At 37.6% G+C, this 25,576-nt stretch overlaps 1 protein-coding gene across 2 annotated transcripts in view; it reads right to left on the bottom strand.

Moving 5' to 3' along the window:
- DPYD (dihydropyrimidine dehydrogenase) overlaps positions 1 to 25,576 on the bottom strand; it is a 597,578-nt gene that overhangs the window by 237,174 nt on the left and 334,828 nt on the right. For both annotated transcript variants that reach the window (XM_083361143.1, XM_083361144.1), the window contains exon 13: positions 14,837 to 15,052. In XM_083361143.1, coding sequence (XP_083217269.1) covers positions 14,837 to 15,052 — 216 coding nt within the window. The remainder of the gene's footprint in view (positions 1 to 14,836; positions 15,053 to 25,576) is intronic.

Raw genomic sequence — 25,576 nt, 5'->3', positions numbered from 1 at the left:
AGTAATTTGCAGTTAGATTACAATTTAAGATTGGTGGAAATTTAATAACTCAAGTCCTAACCAAGGACCAAGAATTATTAAGGTAGCAACTCTGGAACTAAACAGCTGCAAGCAAAGTGTTGTTTTGTAAAATTAGGGTGTTCAGGTTTGTTAAATTCAACATTTCCAAATATTGAGGGAATCCTTTAGGCATTGCGCTGATTTTTATTATTTAATAAAATATTTTAAATAAATACATATTTTGAATATTCATTATATATGTAATTTAATTTAAATATATAACAACAACAACAACAACAAGAAAACTTTTTTATTATTAATTGGAAAAGATCATTCACAAGTGGGAGGGCAATGTGAGTACATGGAAACTTTAATTTTTTGCATCATGCCTTTCTATGCATTCATCCCAGCTCTTTTAGTCCATCAAAATGTTTCAATGTCCCACATAAGCCTTGCCAAGATTTTCATTGAGCCCCCTTCTCTTTCTGCCCAATATTCTTTCTTTTCCCTTTAAAATGTTCTCTTGGGCAGATCTGGTTGCCCTCCGGGTGTGATTCAAGGTGCTGGTAATTACCTTTAAAGCCCTACATGGCTTAGGCCTGGGGTACTTGCGAGATCACCTGCTGCCAATATCAACCTCCCATCGCCCAGTTCGCTCCCACAGAGTCGGCCTCCTCAGGGTTCCGTCGGCCAGCAATGCCGGCTGGCGACCCCCAGGGGGAGAGCCTTGTCTATGGGCATGCCAACCCTCTGGAAAGAACTGCCTCCGGAGCTGCGGACAGCCCCTGACCTTCGATCCTTCCGCCGTGACCTGAAGACATGGTTGTTCCAACAAGTGGGCCTGGACTGACCATGGTTTTTAATTTGGTTTTTATTGTGTAAATTGTCCCGTATTTCTTATATTCATTGTTTAATTCTTTTTTAATTTTTGTCTTTTATGTCTCTTAATTTTTATTGTTGTGAGCCGCCCTGAGATCTTAGGGAGAAGGGTGGCATATAAATTTAATAAATCCTAAATCCTAAATCATGTTCTCTCTTACCAGTCTCCACTCTCCCACAGAGTTTAATGTGTTACAAACCCAACATTCCTTTACATTCCCTGTGACAGGAAGGTATAATGGAGAAGTTTTAATATGCTCATGGTTAGATTGAAAGGTTTCTTCCCCACCCATCCTAAATTTTCTTTCTTGGTTATTCTAAATACATTCATTCTGCTCTTTATTTTTCCTTTCCACCCAAAGAGGAAAACCTGTACCACTTCAAATCAGCTGATTTGACATCATAGTAATGTGATATGAGATGGTTGTCCTGTGCGTTCCCACAGAGAGGGCCTCCTCAGGGTGCCACCGGTCAGAGAATGCCGTCTCGTGGCCCCCAGGGGGAGATCCTTCTCTGTGGGCGCCCCGGAGCTATGGAACCAGTTACCGGTTGAGCTCCGGACGGCGCCCGATCTGCGCTCCTTTCGCCGCGATCTGAAAACATACTTGTTCGAGCAAGCCGGCCTGGCCTGAGGGGGGATTGGTGGGGATTTTTTATCATTTTTTATTGGGGTTTTTACTATGTATCTATTGTATTTTAATCGGGCATGCATTTAATTATCTTTTAATTTTTGTACATTTCTGTGTTTTATTCTTGCCCTATACACCGCCCTGAGTCCTCAGGGAGAAGGGCGGTATAGAAATATTAATAAATTAAAATAAATTAAATATGCAAAAAATGGGCCTGGGATTAGCTGCTCCAATTGCACAATATGATGGAAGATAGAGAAATAGTTTTTATTAGTAATGTCATTTCTCAATGATTTTAAATAACTTTAATATTTTTAAAGAAATTAAATTCTAAGCAGTATTGTTCCTTAGTTCATTTTAAAGCTGGCTTTCTTTCACCTGTTTATATTTTTTTATCAAATTGCTACCTTTCAGAATTTAATATCCTCATCAGGCAATGACTATAATATAAGAGTATGTGTAAATGTACAGTAGAAAATATAACATCCCACTTTTAAAATGTATTACTTTCTTAAATAAAAGAATAGTAAGAATCCAAACAATCTACCCATTATTAAATTAAGATGGAAACTTTAAGAAAAACTGCAAAGTTTTTAAAAAATTGATAATGATGAAGTTGCACAATCTTGTACTATAAGAGCACATTCCTTAAATACTGGACATACAACAATGGAATCAAACAAATCCATTAATATACACAAGACAAGAATTATTTTAAAGATATTATTATTCTGTCATCTACTGGCAATGTGCTTTCTAGTCATGTTTTCTGCCAGTCTTTACCAGTTTGCCAATTATACAAGCTGTTTCCTAGACATCAGACAAAAATTCCACAAGACTGCTGTGCAAGCGCACCCTAATTAACCATCAGCTTAATTAGACAATTTACTGTGTAATTAGCAGGCAATTAGTCAACACCTCTCAGATCTTATTGACTGCTGTGACAGCCTTCTCTACTCTGTGCATTCTAACACACAACTACTACTACATTTCTAGCACCCTCAAATCCCTGCACTACACAGTTCTAGGCAAAGAGCAACATATGATATTATATAACAAATAGAGAAGGAGAAAACCATGTGTGTGGTCTATCTAGAGATTGAACTTTTTGCCAGCCTAAACTATATGCTGCTGTTTTAGGGAGGGAGGAAGGAAGAGGGAGGGAGGAAGAGGGAGTCAGGTTTATTTACAATCCAGCAAATAAAAAAGAGGCTTACTCATAGTATTAAATCTCACTGATTGAGTCGTTCTCGGACAAATGCTGGCTCTTCAGCTTTGAAACGGAGATGAGCACCATCCCCTAGAGTCGGAAACGACTAGCATGCATGTGCGGGGGAACCTTTACCTTTACCTTATGCTTATATTAACTAGTAGAAATGATCAGATAGGAATTTTTTCTTACCAGGTAAGAGATGCTTTTGGGGCTAATGGTACTGTCAATTTTCTGACGTATTGGCTTTTCAAGTGACTCTGAGGCATTGTTTACCTTAAAAGTCCTTTATTAGCCTAATACACCGGCAAATGCTTGCTCGAAGGAAGTTGGAATCTGAAATCTCCGCCCCTTGCACAATATATTAAAACACAATTCTCCACATTTCTAATTTTGTCATTAATCATATTCTCCAATTAATTTAAAGAATCAGTTTCCCTTCCATTAGAAAATCCACCAAGGCCTTATCTTCTTTAGTTAGAGAGATGGCCTTGAAGGTGCAATCCTACTCATTCCCCCTCCGAACCTTAAACTAAATCTTTTAAAGCAATACACAAGTTTAATATATGAAATGGCTACTTCTTCATCTCTTGTTTGGGAACAAGTTATGAAGATTACACAATAACTTGCCCATCACAAAATGGATTTAATAATTTATCAGATCACCACTTATCATCTCCTATGCTCATCCATTTCTTTAGCATATTTACTGGGACTTTGTTACCCTTTCTCCTTGTTCTGGGCATCTGGATAGACTTCAGCTGCACATCATTTTTATTTCTTAGAAAATTTATGGGACCCATTTATTTCTTAGAAAATTTAACCCAAGCAGCCTGGCATGGGGCAAACCAAATGTGTGTAGGCATATTTAACTGTAATTTCTTTTTTAAAAATATGACCGGTATTTTAGCATGTATGAAATCCACATTGCTACATATATTTTTCCTCAAAATAGATATTAGATATTACTGAATGTATTTTCTTTCAAGATGTGCATTCTTAAAAAATATAGTTTGATATTCTGCTTTTGAACCAAGAAACGTAGAATATTAATGAAGTGAGACATCCAATAGAATTTCATTTTTTTCTCACATTAATCCAAATGACAGTAATATTTATCTGTATTGGGGTTTATACGGATTTATTTTATAAACAATTGTGTTCCTTAGATATTTTTGTCAATCAAATATTCCATGCCATATATTTTAAGTCTTTGAAATCTTTTCAGTATGGAAGGATTTTTTCCCCAATAGTACCTGCTGGTATATTTTCAAAATATTCTAACCCACTGTCTGTTTATAGAAAATCCTGTTTTCTGAAATTATAGAAGAAACACCAACCCACCCAAATGAACTGTAGCCACATCTATTCCATGAAAATAACTTTTTATAAACAAACATATCATTTAGTCACCTAAGATATATAATAATGGGGCACTTTGTAGTGCTGAAAGCTGTCCCCTTTTTTGAGATTATAATCATACTTTGAGGAAATGGTAGGAGTCAGAATTTTTGCTTCATTGTTACCAACAGGTAATATTCACATTTCCTTCCTGTCAATGCAAATACAGAGGCAAAATTTTGCAAACAAAAAATCCTAATGGCAACTGCAATAAAGAATATTCTAAGTTTGTGTGTACTCATACAATTTTAGTTAAATATAGAGTGTTGAAAATCTGGAAGATTTATAAGAAACAGGACTTTGACTACAAATGCTAAGCAACTGCAAGAGTATCTGAAGAGGTGTTTTTAGAAGCCTATGTTATTTTCTCACTTGAATACAAATTTGCTAAATGTACAATATCCTAAAGCAGTCTTTCTCAAACTGTTGCCTTCTTGTGTTGGACTTAACTCCCCTAAATTCCGTAGCTATGTCAGCTAGGGATTATGGAAACTGAAATACAACACCTCTAAATAATGCAAGGGAAAGCTGCCCTAAGATATCTGTGTCCTGACATCATTTGGATACAACTCCGTGCTAATTTTTAAAATCTCTTCTAGTGCTCAGTATCATTTCTATTTAATTGGATAAACCTAGCTGGTAGGGAAGATGAAGTCGGGAATCCAACAATAATCCAAGAAATGTTTAATACTGATTTTATTTATTTATTTATTGATGGGATTTATATCCCGCCCTATCTCCCGAAGGACTCAGGGCGGCTAACAGCAAAACATATAATAAGTACAGAGATCAAGATAGAAATAAAATTGAGAACATCTGTGCAATAAATTAAATTAGAGAATTTAAAAAATAAATTAAAAGTACTAAATATAAATTAATTAAAATGCCTGTCAGTCTAGGTCGGCCTGGTGGAACAGGAGTGTTTTGAGGCCGCGGCGAAAGGATTTTGATGAAATGCTGCATTTAAATAATAGTCATCTTAACTTAATGGTCTTAGCTCATTTTTTTAACCTTCAAATATCAAGTAAGATTGTACTGTACAATAAAGGATGCTATGGGATTTTTCAAGTTTTTTTTAAAGACTTTCCCTGCAACTAATTTGCCCTGAAAAATCAGTTAATAAGAGATCCCACCTTTTAGCTTTATTTATAGCTGATAATTTGTATTTTTATAGCCTTTTACTTTTTCTATACATATTGTTGCATTGTTTTATTCTTTTTAATATTGCAAGCCACTATCAGTAATCATGTGGTTGAGATGGTGGTAAATAAATTTAAATAAATATAACAATTATAATCTTTAATAAAAATAGTATTTAAAAACTCAAAGTGGGCAGAACAGGGGGATATTTATTTTTAAAACAGCAAGTTATCTTGAAGCAACAACACATGTAAGGATAACTTGCAAAGTGCCAACCCTCCTCCATCCATCCCTCCTTTCAAATATAATATTGGTATTAATATTTTTTTTTCTTTGATGGTACTTAATGGAAATGTAAATAGCTCATTTTTTTCATTTGACATTAACTATCTGATTATTTGTCTCTCCAAGGAAAAGCTGTGGGTTTTCATAGGAACTATAAAATAAAGCATAGAATATTTCTGCTTACTGAGATATCAGCTGGCATTTAACTGCAAATTAAGTGGTTCTGGCCATTGCGAACTAGACTTTTTTTTGAGTATCTAAAATCTCTCTCTCTCTCTCTCTCTCTCACACACACACACACACACACACCTAGAACAACAGTCAAAAACCAGTTCAAAACCTTGCTTCAGTTTATTTCTTAAAAGGAAACAAAGGTGTTCTAAATAGTCTGCAAATAAATAAATAAATAAATATACAATCTGTGCAATATTCAGCTGTCAGTCTAGAAAAATAACAAGGGAAACACTGTCAGAAGTACAAGATAATAAAATTTCAAGCTGATGTTCAGGCTCAGGCTCTAATTCTCATGCAACTCCCATGATAAACATATACTTACTTTATCACATGCAAGCTGGGCAAATTTAACTGAATTGTAAAATATTAATATTTCATATTCTAACCAACTCCACAGAACAAACTCTGTTGCTGTTGTTAGCTGCGAAGTTGTGTCCGACCCATCGCGACCTCCAGGCCTTCCTGTCCTCTACCATCTTCTGGAGTCCATTTAAGCTCATGCCTACTGCTTTAGTGACTCCATCCAGCCACCTCATTCTCTGTCGTCCCCTTCTTCTATTGCCCTCAATCTTTCCCAGCATTAGGCTTTTCTCCAGTGAGTCCTTCCTTCTCATTAGGTGGCCAAAGTATTTGTGTTTCAACTTCAGGATCTGGCCTTCTAAAGAGCAGTCAGGGTTGATCTCCTCTAGGACTGACCAGTTTGATCGCCTTGCAGTCCAAGGGACTCGCAGGAGTCTTCTCCAGCACCATAGTTCAAAGGCTTCAATTCTTTGGCGCTCAGCCTTTCTTATGGTCCAACTTTCACAGCCATACATTACAACTGGGAAGACCATAGCCTTGACTATACGCACTTTTGTTGGCAGGGTGATATCTCTGCTTTTTAGTGTGCTGTCTAGTTTGCCATGGCTTTCCTCCCCAGGAGCAAGCATCTTTTAATTTCTTGGCTGCAGTCCCCATCTGCAGTGATCTTGGAGCCCAGGAAAATAAAATCTGTCACTACCTCCATTTCTTCTCCATCTATTTGCCAGGAATTGAGAGGGCCGGATGCCACGATCTTGGTTTTCTTAATGTTAAGTTTCAAGCCCACTTTTGCACTCTCCTTCTTCACTCTCAACAAGAGGCTCTTTAGTTCTTCTTCACTTTCTGCCATTAGAGTGGTATCATCTGCATATCTTAGGTTGTTGATATTTCTCCTGGCAATCTTAATTCCAACTTTTGATTCATCTAGCCCTGCCTTCAAGAATTTCACATTTTTAATATTGTTTTAAATCATTTTGGAGGGATAGGGGACAAGCTGACTTGAAATCTTAAACTGTAATTAAAGCATTTTGTGAATTACTGTGAGACAAAGAAAATGGCCTTTTAATTTTGTGAGTTCAGTTCAACAGAAACACTGACATCACAAAGGACAGAGCAAGCTATTGTGCTCCAGATCTTAGCATTACAAAAGAAAGAGAGATGTCACCCATATTGGTCCCTATGGAAACTCTATTAGTTGTAGCATGAATCTGAGTATCTATATTATGGAGAAATGCTATTTCTTAGCATAATTAGTTTGTTCATTCAGGCAATGGTTCTAACTGGCAAGCAACCTTTACAGGTATGTCATATCATCTATCTTGTTATGTGTTTACTCTGCATTCTGCTTCTAAAACAGAGAGAGACAGTATTTCTAAAGGCTGAACTGGGCTTTAATCATTAATTTCTGAGACTATTAGATAAAATATTGCATCAGGTAGATGCTGCATTTGGGTACAAAACTTTTCAGCAGTTTAATTTTATTGGAATAATTTTCAGACAGTCTCAAATACTACTGAGCCAGCTTCCTAAATTTTTGCCTCAGGTTGGTTTGCTTCAACCCAGACTGCATTTCAAATAATAGTTAATCTATTATTTCAGTTTTGGAAGTTTTCCTCATAGTCATCCTTAAATGGAATGAAAGTGCCCAAGTCTAAAATTCACTCAGGCTCACTTTTGTAACAAATAACCTATACTTTATTGTCATGTGAACCAGGCCAATATATGTTTAGCGGGTGAGAGAGACAAAGAGAATGCTTGGAGATTTCAGCTGAAACTGTTCCACATATTTATTTCAACGAGGGAGATTTAATAAAAGCAACTGCTTCTCTAAGTTATTAAAAGTGACAGCATCACAAATCAAAGTATGCCACCAACAGAGTGAAGACAGATTTCCCCGATTAATCAGAATTACATTGAAAGAAACAGCTAAAATCAAAGAAAATATTTCTGGTATCATCTCTTGGTGTTTAATATTCCTACTCTGTTCACACTACTATATATTGAAATACTCTTTGTCTAAAATTAGAACGACATTTTTGCATTCTTATTATTTGTATTATATATTATATAGGGGGGAAAAACAAAAACAAAAATATTTTTGTCTTATCTCGTATGGCTGCAATGTATAGTTTAATAAAGAAATATTGCAGTTATCCAACTTTCAATTGAATTGTGTGAGTCATATCCATTAATTTGTTGATCAGAACAAGGTATTTTTATACCAAGTGCTGCCTTGGTTTCTAATATGAAAGCCATGAAATACAGGGAAATGTTTATTATATTTTTCACCAGCAGGCAGAGGGCAACTACTTTGTCTTGGACACTGCTTTCATTCCATTCACCACCAAGGGAATTAGGACTAGAGATGGCACGCCAGGAACTTTCTTTTTGTTCCTTTTTTTTGTTCTTTGCTCAGATTTCTCCTGATTGGAATATTGATAAGAGTTAGTTCTACTCCTTTGCACTGCTTCCTACTAGAACGGTGAATGTCTTTACCTTTTCCTTTCCTACATAGGGATATTGTTATATTGCTTGCACATATAACATTTTTAATTAACTTTGCTTGTCTTTTTTGGCCATACGTGTCTGTCCTTAGGTACTCTTAATGGGCTTGATTCTAACATATTTATACTCTGCTAAATACATATCATAGGGAAAGAATGCAGGATTCTAGCCTCAACATTTGCCCCACACTTTCAAGCATGGGATGCAGTATCTAATCAATGCCAGATTCCTGTTGATTAGGTAGAAGAACAAATGTTGCTGATTTGCTTTTCATGCATAATCGTTACCCACCACAAACAATTCAAACACAAAAAGTATGAAGAGAGGCCAGTTTCTGAGCTGACGTGCATTCTGGTTTGTAAGCGGAGGGACTTAGAATCCAGCAGGTTTACGTTTCTCTCGGTCCATCTCCATGCCAATTCCGTCATCTCTACTTTTTTTTTTTTAAACCTTCCTGATGTTGTAAAGACTTGCCCTGAGATGAATGAACGGCCAGGAGGGAGTTTCCAGTGATAGAATGGAAGTCTTTGAAATCTTTCATTAATAGCTAGACCTTTGACCAGTGTTACAACCAGCAATTTGTGAAATAGCAATATCTTTGCCTGCAATTGGTGACACCCAGCTTCCCTACAACACTGAAGAAACCTGATTGAGGAGTCGTATTTCATCAGCACTTAATAGGAACAGTGGAGCACATGTTAAATCTACTGGTGAATCTCCCTCAATGATTCAAATTCTAGAGTTGGACAGTATCCATACTAAAAGGACATCAAGCTTTTATATTTTGTCACTCACGCTAGCTGTTGCTGCTATTATTACTATTACATCTTCCATCAGATCTTCACCTCGAGAGCTGCCGTTTTACTTTGCAAGAAATAGCTAACAATCACTTTTCCACATCACCGGTGCTTCTTTGTAAATGTATGCAGGGTGTACATTTAACGTTGTTGGTGACATTCACTCAGGTCAGTGTTCCTTTGCGCTTAAACAAGCTTTTAGGGCTAAAGCAGAACATAGAGTCCTATACTAGATATTTGGGAGGAGAAAAGAAAGTATAACATGTAAATTATATCCAAATTTGTTCAATTGTTATTCATCTTTTTAAAGAAATAATTTAATAATTTAAAAAGACAAGAAAATGTATTTATGGTACTGCCACTATTAAAAGCATACTTTTAAAATAGGTAAATGGGGGGTTAGAATTAAATGAATTAAAAAGCATAAGTTTGTATTCAATTTAATCGTCTTTAATTACTTTTCCCTAGATCCTTGCCACCTTTTGAGATGGTACCCTCAGAATATTAGAAGTGCCCATGAGGCCACAAACATTGGCCATCCTCCAAAAATTTACAAAACTTGTCATGGATTACAAGCACTAGCATGGGTATGCCAATTATCACCACATTTTGAATGACAAACATTTTAAAAGATGACATTTAAAAAGATGATTCTGGAAATGTTTCAGAAATACTAATTTAAGAAAAACAGCATTTCAGCTAGCAATGTAAAAGAAAAAAGAAAAGGGTGTGTGTGTGATTTGCCCTTTTCAAATGATTTCTTAGATTCAGAACTAAATGAGGTGATTTATAAATAAGATAAAATCAGGACAAATCGTATTAAATTCTCAAGTCTTTTCTCCCATTCATATACAAATCATATCCTTGCTATCAACATAGGCTTAGGGATGGTTGATATTAAGAAAGAAAAGAAAGACAGATGCAAAAGCATTTAGAGCAGGGGTGTCAAACTCAATTTCATTGAGGGCCGCATCAGCATTGCAGTTGCCCTCAAGGGGCTGGGTGGGTGTGGCCTGGGTGGGCGTGGCCTACTGGGTGGGTGTGGCTAGAGTGTGTATGGCCTACTGGGTGGGCATGGCCAGCTCTACATCGTTCGCATCAAGGGTGCCTATGGGGGCCTGGGCAGTAGTGGGACAGATCTGAGGGTCTCTGGCAGGAGGAGGGTCTCTGGGCCAGGGCCAAGGCAGTGGGGGCCGTTCCCTCACTGTTTCCAGGATGGCTTCGGGGGGGCCACATGAAACCACTTCACGGGCTGGATCCGGCCCCCGAGCCTTGTGTTTGACATAAGGTTTGTTCTTGCAATATCTTTGAAAGATATGGGTTGCATAAGGGTCAATCAATCAATCAGAATAGAGCTGGAAGGGATCTTGGAAGTCTTCTTTTCTAGAATAGAGGATTCCAGAACAGAGTACAGAACAGAGGAATGTTTACAAATGACAGAATGAGGGGGAAAATTAAGATAACGTCTCCAGGATTTGGTAACCTGGCTCTAGAGCAGGGATCTCAAAGTCAAACCACCAGAAATGCCACATGGGGATTAGTTCTTTGCCCAAGGACAACTAAAGTAAATGTAGAAGAATTGGTGCAGATTTTATGTATAAGATAATTTGCCTGTTTAGAATATGAGGCTGAAGAGCAACACAAAGCTGACATTTCATTTTTACACATACGACTTACAACCATTTGTTTAGTGACCGTTCAAACTTATAACAGCACTGAAAAAGTGATTTAGGATGGTTTTCATCCTTAAGGTAAAGGTAAAGTTTCCCCCGCACATGCCTGCTAGTCGTTTCCGACTCTAGGGGCCGGTGCTCATCTCTGTTTCAAAGCCGAAGAGCCAGCGCTTGTCCGAGGACGTCTCCGTGGTCATGTGGCCAGCATGACTAGACGCCAAAGGCTCACGGAATGCTGTTACCTTCCCACCGTAGTGGTCCCTATTTTTTTACTTGCATTTTTACGTGCTTTCGAACTGCTAGGTTGGCAGAAGCTGGGATGAGTAACAGGTGCTCACTCTGTTACATGGCACTCGGGATTCAACCCACCAAACTGCTGACCTTCTGATCGACAAGCTCAGCGTCCTAACCCACTGAGCCACCGCGTCCCTTTTTTCATCCTTACAACCATTGTAATGATTGCAGCATCCTCCTGGTCACATAATCAAAATTTGGTTGCTTGGCAACTGGCATGAAGTCTCCTAGGATCAGGTGGTCACCATTTCCAACTTTCTCAGCCAGCTTCCGCCAAGCAAAGTCAAGGGAGGGGGGGGAAAACTAGATTCACTTAATGACTACATGATTCATTTAACCATTGTAGTGATTCACTTAACAAACATGGCAAATAAGTTTGTAAAATGGGGTGCAAACTCACTTAACAACTATCTTGCTTACTAATGGAAATTTTAGGCTCACTTCTGGTCATAAGTCAAGGACTATTTGTATTCAGTAGCAGGGAGAAGCCTTACATAGACATACCCAACCTCTGCCTTGAAGTCTTTCTTGAGATTATCAGATTGGAGGATGCTGGTCATATGGCTGAAACTTAGTATTTTGTTATATGGAATTACACAAATGTTACGTTAAAATCCTATAAACTAAGGTTCTCCAGCCAATAAATGGGAGACTGCAAATGTACGCATGATTTTTATGAATGATGAAGTAATATTCATATGATAAAAGGCTCTGCACTGCTGGTGAGACAGCATCAAGGGAAACTAAAAGAAGCACAATGGTAGAACAAAAGCAAACCTACCGGAAGAGGGAACATGGATCATTGGAAATATGGCAAATAGCAAGAAATATCAGTAGGTTCTGGCTGCTATTACAATATCATAATTAAAGAATTGACTGCTTCAGTGACCCAGAAAATAATTCTGGTTAGACTGCAATTACAATGCAACATTTGGACAACCCCAGGTTTGAAAATGAGGGTTTAGTTAGCTGAACATTTTAAAAGATTGTGTTTAACAGGGAAATAACTTCAAGAAAATGCATTTTGCTTTCAAGCCGTCTTGGAATTCTTTCAGGCTTTACCTCAGTCTTGCATGTTACATGGATGATCATTGTCTTGAAAGTATGCTAAACAAGAAAATGCAATGGACATTAAGAAGCGACAATATGATTGTGCTAGAGCAATTAAATTATTTCATCTATGTTTCCATGTCATGTGAAACCTTTGAGAACAGAAGTGGTGTATGCACTGTCTTCCAAATGTCTTTAAATACAGTATAGCCAATGATTATACATGATGGAAGTTTTAGTGCAAAACATCTGGACAGCATCAGGATAGATAGCTTGCACCATGGCTTACAATAAGATCCAAGATTCTCTCCTCCAAAACTCCCTCTCCAAAATATCTTCTGATACTGCCATGGTATCTCCAGAATAAGCAGTGCCAACTTTGTTTTTAGGTTTTTTTTTGGGGGTGGAGTTTGGATTTTAAGGTGAAAATAAATTATTGCATCACATTGGCTTAAAGCAAGACTTTTACCTCCCATCTACTTTTAGAATATCTCCTTGCAAACTATAGCAACTCCTAAGTTTACACACTTTAGTTCCCTTCTCCTCCATCCATAGGGACAGTAAGAGGATCTTTAAAGCAATTGCTTCCATGTAAATACTATAGGTTATCGTATCTGACATTACTAGTATTAATTGTGGCTGATTTTAAGCACGCCAACTGCACCTAGTCAGTGATACAGTAAACACATGCATTCCAAAATAACTTAAATACAATACATGTTTACAAGTGACTGGCCTACAAATGTGATTGTTAAATAGGCAGAAGTTTGTCCGCCCTAAGGATAAAACATCCAGACAGAAACTGAGCAATATGCAGTACAATACAGTGAGACAGGTGGAGATCTGTATATTGGGAAAACAAAACACTTCATAAATGCATCGCACAACATAGGAGAAAAAACCCATAAGGATGGGATTCAGCTGTTAAAAGGCAAAGGCCATCCTTTAGAAGACAGCAAAGTCCATATTTTGGATAGAGAGGACTGATGATTTGAAAGAGGGGTCAAAGAGGCCACCTATGTCAAAATTGAACGGACCTTGCTCAACATAGGGGTAGGGATACAACATCATCTATCTCCAGTCTACAACACAGTCCTTTCAACAGTTCCAGGAAGACTCCACACCCACTTGCATTACTCAGGTGACCCTGAAGACACAGCTAAACCTCCAAATGGCCTCAAGGACTCTCTAAAAGAATGCAAATGACCTGCTGTCTGGAAGGAGTATAAATCCTTCCATTCCCCACCATCTATTCAGAGCTGAAGAATCTTCTTGGATGAGAAGTGAAACATCTTCAAAGAAAAACAAGAAAGTCCAGTTGCCTCTTGAAAAAGCACCTTTGGGACAACCATGACCTGGATGACTGAAAATCTCCATAGACATTTATTAAATAAGGCTTAAAGTCACCATCAATTGACATCCTGAATACAATCCTTCTGCTTTTACCCAACTTTAATCATTTTTGTGGATTGCCGTGTTATCATGACAATTTTTGTTGTTCTTTAGAACAAAGATTGCCTTTGTCTAGAAAGGAGAAAAGATGTTTAGCCAGATCCAGCTTTGTGTAAGTTCCTGCAACTGAGAAGAACTGACTGCTGAGCGTAATTTAGTGATGGGAATAATTCAGTCTAACCTATTTAAAAATTCGAAGCATGTTTAAAAAGAGAATCATTTGTAAACCTATACCATTATATTTGTGACTGGCATCACAATACTAGGGTTACCAAACAGATGAATTGAGAAGTGGGGAGGACACCTGAATTTAATTTCCTGACCTTTGACTAAAGGCTGATCTTAATCAACTTAAAAGAAAGACATTATATAGTGTACTGTATGTAATAAATAGAAACTTTACCTATTGCAAGCTACAGGACCTAGATGCTGCATACTCTCAAAAACCAAAGTTGGGTTGGTTTGTAGTTGGATGGGAGACCACTGGCTATCTGTATTATTAGTAAAAAATAATACAGATAATAATAATATGAACATAGACCCCACAGTGAGGGTAATTTTAGCATTTTATCTCCAGTATTTTATCTCTAGATAAAAATATATCCCAAAGAATATATAATTGCCAGTAGTGTCCAATGTGAATGGTATCGTGTCCTTGAATGCACCGTATGATTACTTATTCACAAATAACTAGCATGAGAGTCTGCTGTTATATCCTGCATTGGAATAATAGAACTTTACATCCTTTTTGTATAATCGGCAATGACAAGCGAAAGAAAATCCACAGGGAATCCTTTTCGTCTGCTGTTTTCCTATCTAAAACAGGAAAAACATTTCAGTGATTCTAACTGTGATTCAATTTTCATCCGAAAAATGCAAAAGCCTAAAGTTCATTTTGACCTTGTCTTGGAAAACTATTATAAATAAGGTATATGCCATAAATGGGGGATTATTTGAACAGAAACAAACAACCACAAAAATCATTACCTTGTCCAGAGAAAACGTTTTGGTGAGTGCAAACGCCCATCCTGCTTCAAAAGCTCTTCGGATCATTGATGAACTTGTAGTTGGTGTTGCACTGGCGAGGCCAAAAGGATTTGAAAACCTAAGCCCAGCCATTTTTATGCTGATGTCTACCAAGTCGATTGATGTATAGAAAAGAGGCAACTGAGGTACAGCAGGTACTGAGGCACCATATAAAGACTGTGGGAATAAACAACACAACAGGTTATCCACTTTATTCAAATACAGCTTCTTCAAATGAGTGGGCATCATCCTATTATATAACCCAGTGACCAACCCTGTTGAACAGTTTAAAATCTTGTCAAATATAAATAGAAAATTGGAACTATAAAGATGTTTAAACTTCAAGAGCTTAAAGGCCTACATTGCTGTATTTAAGCACCAGAATGGAAAATGTTTTGAACTATTTGGCAACCTTAATAGCCAGCCAGAATGTTAAACATGGAAGGGATTTGGGGACTATCACGATCCTCTTCATTTCTACATGGAATGAATAGAATAGAAGATATTCTACTGCACTTCAGGCAGGAAGTAATTCTGTTTTCTCTTTTAAAAATGTGCACATTTATAAGAATAAGATATTTTTTCCTTCTCTTTTACTTTTTTTTTAAAATAGGTGCATATAGACATTTTAAAAGCAAACATTTCCATGTGTTCTGTAAAATACTTCAGTGGAATTAAACTTATTGAGACGCTCCTACAATAAATAATCTCTAAAATGATAGATGAGCCCAATTTCTGGAGTTTTACTTATATACAAAACTAGCAAAAATCACAAAAGAAAAAAATTGCACAAAGTTATAAACCTAACATTTATAGGCAAATTTTGCATCCACTAATTTGTACCATTATTTTATAATGATAAAGAAAACCGTACAGCTACTTACACAAACAATGAAAACAAAGCAAAGTATTTTTCTACCTGGTAGCTAATGAATCTGTATTGCTGCAGGAATCAAGTTTTTGCTCAAGTGGATAACCTCTTCGAGAAAGATGTGTAGACTGTAGTGCAGAAGAGCCCTCACCACAATGTAATCCAATGTTCATATTTTGTCATTGTTGTATTATTCCAAATTCTGCATTTTTCACTGTCATCATGTAAAATTTCAGAATAATCTCCAATTGCCTTTTCCAGTTCTGTTTTTTTTTTTGCTCCTATTGACAGCAATCTGCCTCACCTTGCACACTAATTCCTTCAGATATTATATTATACACATATAGAGCTCCCATCAGTCACACACTATATTGGTATAACAGGGGTCAAATGACAGCATATACTAGGACTTTCCCTCACTCATTAAAATGCAGTGCACATTTCTTGAGGTTGCACAAAAGTTTTGCCTCGGTAATGAGGGGAGTGATGCTGGCTCTAAAAATTTAATATGGAATAAGTAAAGTGTTTAATGGATTCACGGACTTATTTTGTCTCCCACCAAATGTCACCAACTAGCAAGAAAACATCTACCAGTCTCTGGTAGAGGTGGGCATGGATCTGGAGAAGGCAAATTTTAACAATTCCCCTGGTTTTATACAAGAGTTCTGCATAGATGCATTCAAAAACAGCCTTTTTGACATTCACTCAATAATAATAATAATAATAATAATAATAATAATAATAATAATAATAATAATAATAATAATAAGAAGAAGAAGAAGAAGAAGAAGAAGAAGAAGAAGAAGAAGAAGAAGAAGAAGAAGAAGAAGAAGAAGAAGAAGAAGTAGTAGTTGTTGTTGTTGGAAGGGACCTTGGAGGTCATCTAGTCCAACCCCCTGCTAAGGCAGGAAACCCTATACCATTTCAGACAAATGGCTGTCCAGTCTCTTCTTAAAAACTTCCAGTGTTGGAGCATTCACCACTTCTGGAGGCAGGTTGTTCCACTGGTTAATTGTTCTGTCAGGAAGTTTCTCCTTAGTTCTAGGTTGCTTCTCTCCTTGATTAGTTTCCATCCATTACTTCTTGTCTTGCCCTCAGGTGCTTTGAAAAATAGCTTGAGTCCCTCCTCTTTGTGGCAGACCCTGAGATATTGGGACACTGCTATCATGTCACCCCTCACTCTTCTCTTCGTTAAACTACACATACCCAATTCCAGCAACCGTTCCCTATATGTTTTAGCCTCCAACCCCCTAATCATCTTTGTTGCTCTTCTCTGTACTCTTTCTAGAGTCTATTTTAGAACAATACTTTTCTGGAACAGCACTATTCTGGAGTAGGCTTAAACCCCTATTTAAAAGTAAACCCATACTGGTAACAAGCTGATAAATTTCTCTCTATACTAAGCAACAGTCTCCTGGATCTGCCAGCTGCCTAATGGGAGCAAGCAGCAGCCAGGGGAAGAGTTGATTCTTTACCTAACAGGTCTCTGTTCCCATGGAGCAGTTCTCTCAGATTCTCCCATGTTAAGACTAATGGAAGAATTTACTCATTCCCTATTAAATGAGCTTAGGTTCAGCTTCAATGCTTAAAATATTAGTTTGCATAATAAAAGCATTCAGCTTCCAGTCAGTGGTTTGCACCATACTTTAACTGTAACTCCAACATAGCCAAATTTGTGTTGAGAAAAGAGGGAGAATGCTACTTTAAAACTGGACCAGTTGCCTCCTATGAAGATATGTTCTTTTTAAATTATTAGTGGTCCATCTTTGTGCCATCATTAGAGGACAGGAAGAAGTCTTGGGTTTTAGATAGATAAGATTCTTTCCAAAACATTCAGGCATATTCTCCTTCAAGAAAGCAACAGTGAGACTCAGAAACTATATTGCTATATCACAACTTGCAATGAGCCAAACAGAAAACTATAGTATTCCTCCATAGCTATAATTTCTTCTAGAGGTCATTCTAGAGTAGGGGTGTGAAACTCGCAACATCACATGACGTGTCGTGATGTATTGCAACTTTTTTGCCATTGTCGGCAATGGGGTGGGCGCGATTTTGCTATGATGCCCATGGACCGGCAGTTTGACACCCCTATTCTAGAGGCACCTTTAGCTTAGCCATTTATATTCAATCAGATCATTTCCTTTTAAATGTTCATTACTTAATAAACTTTGAACCAAGCTTTTAGTGTAATGAAAAGTAATGAAGATCCGAACCACTTCCTACTTCTACTTTTGGCTAACATTGCTGACTATATGCAATGATTGGCTCCTATTTACTTATTTTCATATCTCTTTTATATTTCTAATGAAAATAACTTTATTTATAGACACTAATTAGAACAATAATAAAATAGTCAGTATCTAACAGCAAATTACAACATGCACTATAAAGCAGCAGCAGCAGCACAGCAAGCCAAATCCTGTTAAAAGCATATTAAAGTTCAGTGAAAGGATACTTATAGTTGTTTTTTTTTTTAAAAAAATAAGCAGTGGTGGTTCACAGCAACCTATCTCAGGCTTGGATATAACAACCAAAGAAATTGTGGCATCTAATAGAAATGATGCATATAAAAAAGTAACAGAAGTGATGTGGCATATTCTAGAAGGTTCGTATGTGAGAGGAAGGAGTTGTGCCTTGTGCCTCTCTGATCACATAAGATCAGCAAATGAATACTGACAGTAGCAAGAAAGAGAATAAGTAACTGTTTCCCTCTGACTAATTACTAGGATTGTTGCCTGGTAAATGAATAGCAGACAAAAAGAAATCTATTAATGAGGGACCAGTGAAAGAGAAGGCTACACATTGAGAGTAGTTCGACCTGTGGTTTTCTAAAACTAAAGATTGTACATTTTCTCTGTGATGTCAGTTTTCTGTATGTAGATTACAAAATACAAGAATCTCAACCTACAACAGAATGTTGGAGAATAGAAAGTTGAAATTTCTCCCTCACTTCATTCTATTAATTTCTGGATTCTTGAGAATGGGAATTGAATTGGGTGACTTGAGAGACCACATTTCACAATCACATCTACCAATCTCATTAGCTACTGCAGGATGGGCACGTTGAGGCACGTCCTGTCCATGAAGGAATGTCATCTGATGGGACCCAGAAGCAGACCCTTTTCTATAGCAACATCAGCCCTCTGGAACATCATCCCCCTGAGGTGTGATTTGCCCCAGCTTTGCAGATTTTCTGGAAGGACCTGAAGAAAAAGCTTTGCCGTTTGGCCTGGAAATCAAGTAATGTGGTGATGGAGCTTGCAAAGTGGCTACATTGCTAAGGAAATCAAGTATGCCTTGTTACAGATAATGAGAATTTTATGGTTTTTAATGTTTGGAGTAATCTTTTGTATTGATTTGTGTTTTTAACATTGAGTGACATATATGAGATGGTAAGGTAAAGGTAAAGGTTCCCCCGCAAATGCATGATAGTTGTTTCCAACTCTAGGGGCCGGTGCTCATCTCCATTTCAAAGCCGAAGAGCCAGCACTTCGTGGTCATGTGGCCAGCATGACTAGACACCAAAGGCACACGGAACGCTGTTACCTTCCCACTGTAGTGGTCCCTATTCTTCTACTTGCATTTTTATGTGCTTTCAAACTGCTAGGTTGGCAGAAGCTGGGACGAGTAACAGGTGCTCACTCTGTTATGTGGCACTCGGGATTCGACCCGCCAAACTGCCGACCTTCTGATCGACAAGCTCAGTGTCCTAACCCACTGAGCCACCGCGTCCCTATATGAGATGGACATCTATATAAATTTTACAAATAAATAAATGAACAAATGAATCTATGGTGCCTTCCTCTTACATGTGAGTACTGCAATTTTGGTATAAATACAGGGACACATATACTCTAAACATCAGAAATAAAAGGAATACCACTTTACAATTTACTTATCAAAATTCCTGCCAATAAATTAGAATAAACACATCTATCCCTTAGTTACACTTGATTATTGTTATTGGAAATATACTAAATGATATGATGTTCAAATGCATTTACCTTCTACATCTTCAAAAAATTACATGTTTCATCAATAACCTTTTTTCTGTATCAATTTACAGCACCTACAACAATTGAAATTCTATACCTAGTTAACCAACTTTTTTTAAAGTGTCATCCCAACAGATTTTTTTTTCTTTTTTTCTTTATACCTTCACAGCTCTCCTTACTCTATTATTTATTATTTAATTCTGTAATTGCATTATTTACAGTCAGTCAGCAATGCATATTATATGAAAGTCTTATTCAAATTAAAATTGTATTACACAGCAATATATTATGCTGTGGCTCTGGATTCCTCAAGTGACTGAGGAACATATTCTAAGAAATATAACTATTTTGGCTTACAGAAGTAAAATAAACAAAATGGGAATGGAAATTATTACTATTTCCTTTCTTTCCTTTCTTTCCCTACCATAATTTATGTTCAAATTATTTTTGAAATATTTGAAAGAAACAAATTCTGGCAAATGATACAAAAAAGTTCATCTATTATTTGTCAAAAAAAAGTATTATTATGTAATGTAACATTCAAAACCTGCTTTAAAAGGTCCAAAAAATCATATACTGTATTTTGAAATTTCCTCAACACAGTCCTATTTTTTTTGCCAGATCAAATATCAAAGTACTTCAGACTAATTTCTCTTCAAACATTACATCACAGACTTGAATTAAATCATGTCTTCCTTGAATATAAAGCCTCCAATTCAAATTGAATCAGGACTGATTTGGGTAAACCTAGTTGAAATGGGTTAGCCAAAATCTTTTGTTAGTGAAGAATATATAAGTACCAGTCTTCTTTGAATACATTTTCGTTTTTCATTGAAGAGAACTCAATACATACATACATACACACACACACACACACACACACACAAATGAAAAAGAAAAACTGAGATGTTATCCCTACTCAAAATAAAATAAAATAAAAATTACCACCCTATGATGACCTGCCTTTAAATTACAGCTGTCCCAAAATAATGCCCTCAGATCCAATGACTAAAATTGCAAGTAGCCCAAATACTGAAAAGCAATTGCCAAATTATAGTAATTGCCACCCCAGCAATCAGATTTACTGAAACCGCACACCCAAATAAATGCCTTGTGGCTACCCATTCATCTAGCAGCTGGAAAGATGACACTTGACATTTGGAAACTTTCCTGTGAAGATTGCTGGAAGGCTTTTCCCATTAGCTTCATGGAGAGATAGTAAGGTTGAATAAGCCCCTCAAAATCTGCAAAGGCCAATGGAAACACTGTAATATTAAGCATGGTTGATCTAAAATTCCAATTGACAAGTTATATGAGATTTCCTCCAATGCCTTCAGTATATTCAAATCTCAGGGGACATATGTGCAAATCAAAATCCAACAAGGCATTTGAAAAACTTAAACAAAATATCAAAACAACAGCAACAAACTGAAAGCAAAAGCAAAACCTACTTCAATTGAAATATGTGATTTAGTCTTTATCGTGAATTGGCATTACCACAAGTTTATCACAGCAAGCATTATGAAGTATGAAGGAAGCACAGGTTCTTAAGCACAGGTTCTCCTCAGGCCTGTGTCCTAAGTCCGCTGCTGTTCACCCTGTTGACTCATGACTGTTGTGCAAGGTTTGCCACCAACCATATTGTGAAGTAGGATGATGATAAATCAGTAGTGGGCCTTATTCAGGATGACAGTGAGGGTGCTTACCACTAGAAGGTAGAGGATTTGGTGAACTGGTGTAAGGAAAACGGCCTCGTTTTAAACATAGGGAAAACTAAAGAGATCATTGTTGATTTCAGAAAAGGCAGGCACAGCCACATACCTCTGTGTATTAATGATTCACCTGTGGAGGTGGTGTTAGTAGCATCAAGTTTCTGGCTGTGCAGCTAACAAGTAGGCTAGCTAGCTTGAGACCCTGGTGAAGCGGGCACAGCAGCACCTGCATTTTCTGCATGAGAAAAGTATATCTTCCTTCCCCTGTCCTTACCACTTTCTATGGAGGGACAAATGAGAACCATCCTGTCATATTGCACTACTGTCTGGTTTGGAAGTATCACTGCTTCGGACAGGAAGGCTGTGCAGAGAGTGGTGAGGATGGCAGAAAAGATTATTGGTAGTTCGCTCACTTCTATCCAGGACATAGCATATAAGTGATGCTTGTACATCTATTCAGTCAGTTTGTATTTCTAAATTCCTTCCTTAAAAAAACAAAACAAAAAACAAAACAAAATAAAACACTCTAATTCCTTAAATCTATTTGTCACCTCTACTGTATATTCAACAGGGATATGATTTAATTCATACCTGAGTGGCCTAGTGCTTTTCCCTACTTTCTTCACTTTAAGCCTAAACTTTGCAATGAGAAGCTCATGGTCTGAGCCACAGTCAGTTCCTGGTCTTGTTTTTACTGACTGTATAGAGCTTCTCCATCTTTGGCTGCAGAGCATATCGTCAATCTGATTTCTGTGTTGACCGTCTGGTGATGTCCATGTGTAGAGCCATCTCTTGGGTTGTTGACAAAGAGTGTTTGCTATGACCATCGTATTCTCTTGACAAAATTCTATCAGCCTGTGCCCTGCTTCATTTTGTACTGTAAGGCCAAACTTGCCTGTTATTCCGGTTATCTTTTGGCTTCCTACTTTAGCATTCCAATCCCCTATGATGATAAGGACATCATTTTTTGGTGTTAGTTCTATAAGGTGCTGTAGGGCTTAATAGAACTGGTCAATTTCATCCTCTTCAGCACTGGTGGTTGGGGCATAGACGTGGACTACTGTGATATTGAATGGTTTGCCTTGGATTCGAACTGAGATCATTCTGTCATTTTGAGGATTGTATCCCAGTATTGCATTTCCTATTCTTTTATTTACAATGAAGGCTACTCCATTTCTTTTGAGGGATTCTTGCCCGCAGTAGTATACCTGATGGTCATCTGAATTAAATTCACCCATTCCTGTCCCTTTTAGTTCGCTGATACCTAAGATGTCGATGTTCAGTCTTGTCATCTCTTTTTTGACCACATCCAGCTTTCCTTGATTCATGGATCTTACATTCCAGGTTCCTATGGAGAAAAAATCTTTACAACATCGGACTTTCCTTTCACCACCAGACACATCCACAGCTGAGCGTCCTTTTGGCTTTGGCCCAGTTGCTTCATTCTTTCTGGCGCTACTAGTACTAGCCCTCTGCTCTTTCCCAGTAGCATATTGGACGTCTTCCGACCTGAGGGGCTCATCTTCCAGCATCATATCGTTTTGCCTTTTGGTACTGTCCATAGGGTTTTCATGGCAAAGATACTGGAGTGGGTTGCCATTTCCTTCTCCAGTGGATCACATAGCTTGAATTACGCAAACCCCTTCACCACGACAAGGCAGTAATCCATGAAGGGGTGTATAATCTAAAGACGTTTAATTGAATATTTTCCCATTTTGCAACTTTAAATAATCTAAATTTTATTTGCATTCATTCAGATGATTTAAATATTTGGTTGTTTTAATAAGCTGATCAAAAGAATTAATACTCCTATTTGGCCATGGTTTCAAAAAAAAAAAGTCACAAGCAATTTTAAAACAAGGATTGTCCCAAAGTGTCAGTTTGTGAAATCAAAGGGCAGAATGTATGAGCCTTTCAAAAGCAGTCAGTAGAATCTGCTTGAGTATGTTCCTTTTTTCTGCAAGGCTCTCCTGCATAACTCCTGTTGATCTCTTGTTGGACTGTCAAATGTATCTGACAAATAGACAGGTTTCTCTTTTCAGGTGCCTATGTTTTATATTTTATGGATTTTAGAAACTCCTGGTATGATAACATCCCATACATAATAATTTCTGTTCCAGAAGATAATTCTAAGGATTTTTTTTTAAAAAAAAATTGATATGTTCAATGCTGTTCTGTATTAAAATATGTAAGCTGTCATCCCACCACTAATTACCAGAATAAGATGTTGTAATGAATGTTGTTTTCACATTCAGCCAAACAACGGTCAAGCCCCACAGAGGTTGGCAAGACCAAGAAAGCAAAACATACATATATTTCAATAAGGCTAAGTTGGAGCAAATACAAAATCATGGAAATGATAAGAGAAATTTCATAACCTTGTTTCCAGTGAATTAATTAAAGTGAAGAAGCCTCTCTGAATATTTTGAGATACTTTTCCCAGATTTCTAGCCACATGGGCTGAGAGGCTGTAACTAGCCCAGCCATTGCTATTATTTTCATTCTTTTCCCAACATTCTCCCACATCACCAATATAGATATGCCTCATGTCTAAGCATGGAGTTGGAAGAATCCATAATAACATATACTGTATATTGTATTGTATGTTGAACATGACCTACATGGTCTTTTTTTTTTTTTTGGCTACAAAGAATGACAGCTTTGGCATTTTTGAAATTCTAACCTCAGGGATGAAGTAGAGAGTTTTTCCTAAGCCTATACAGGAGGAGATTCTTCAGGCAATTATTGTGTGTATGCGTGTGCGCGCACACACAGACATTTTTCTTGAGACAAAGGGACAGGAGAAAACTGGGAGATATAATCACCAAGATACAAAAAGATGATGAGGCCCTTAAAAAAGTACAGAGAAGAACAACAAAGATGATAAAGTTCTGGAGGCTAAACTGTATCATGACTGCTAGCAACAACATGACAACTGTCTTCTAGTACTTGAGGGCTCTCATAGAAAAAAGGGGATTGACTTATTTTCCAAAGCGTACGAGGCAGGTCAAATGGGTTGGAAGCTCATCAGAGGGAAAAATAACCTGGAACTAAGGGGAAAAAAAAACATTCCAGACAGTGAGAACAATTAATCAGTGAAATAGCTTGCCTCCCAGAGTTGTGGGTGCTCCATCACTGGAAAATAAATAAATAAATAAATAAATAAATAAATAGTATAAGGCAGACATGTCAAACACAAGGCCCGGGGGCCGGATCAGGCCCGCGAAGTGGTTTCATGTGGCCCGCGAAGCCATCCTAGAAACAGTGAAGGAATGGCCCCCACTGCCTTGGCCCTGGCCCAGAGACCCTCCTTCTGCTAGAGACCCTCAGATCTGTCCCACTCCTGCCCAGGCCCCCATAGGCACCCTTGATGCGAACGATGTAGAACTGGCCATGCCCACCCAGTAGACCATATGCACTCTAGCCACGCCCACCCAGTAGGCCATGCCCACCCTGGCCACACCCACCTGGCCCCCTGAGGGCAACCGCAATGCTGATGCGGCCCTCAATGAAATTGAGTTTGACACCCCTGTAAGGTCTTCTGCCTCAGGCAGGGGTTTGTATGAGAAGATCACTAAGGTCTATGACTCTATGCCTAATGAAAGGGAACAGACCATCAGGGAAGGGTTCAAAAAGCAAGAACCTCTAGAAGAGAGTGAGAAACAATGTAAGCAAGATGGATACTGATAGTCCCTGACCTACAACTATTTTTAGTTATCATCTGAAATTACAACAGCAATGAAAAAGAGTGATTTATAACCATTCCTCACACTTACAACCTCTGTGGCATCCCCACAATTACCTGATCAAAATTCATACACTTGGCAACCAGTTCTGGTGTCCCTGGGTCATGTGACCACCATTTAAGACCTTCCCATCTGGCTTACTAGAAACAAAGTCAATAGAGCAGCTTGATTCACTTAACAACCACATGTCTCATTTAACAACTGTGATTATTTGCTTAGTAAAGGAGACAATTATGGTCATGAATCAAGGACTACCTATGCTGGAGAAAGATGCATGGTTTTGGTGAGCTGTTTTGCAGGGGGAAAAAAGCCAAGCAAGCTCAAATGGAAGGAACTATGCTAGGAGTTGAACTGACCTCTTCTTGTTCTAAAGA

Source organism: Vipera ursinii (assembly GCF_947247035.1).
Source record: "Vipera ursinii genome assembly, chromosome: 3".
Lineage (NCBI taxonomy): Eukaryota > Metazoa > Chordata > Lepidosauria > Squamata > Viperidae > Vipera > Vipera ursinii.
Note: the sequence above shows the minus strand (reverse complement) of the source record. Positions and strands in the feature narration are given on the sequence as shown.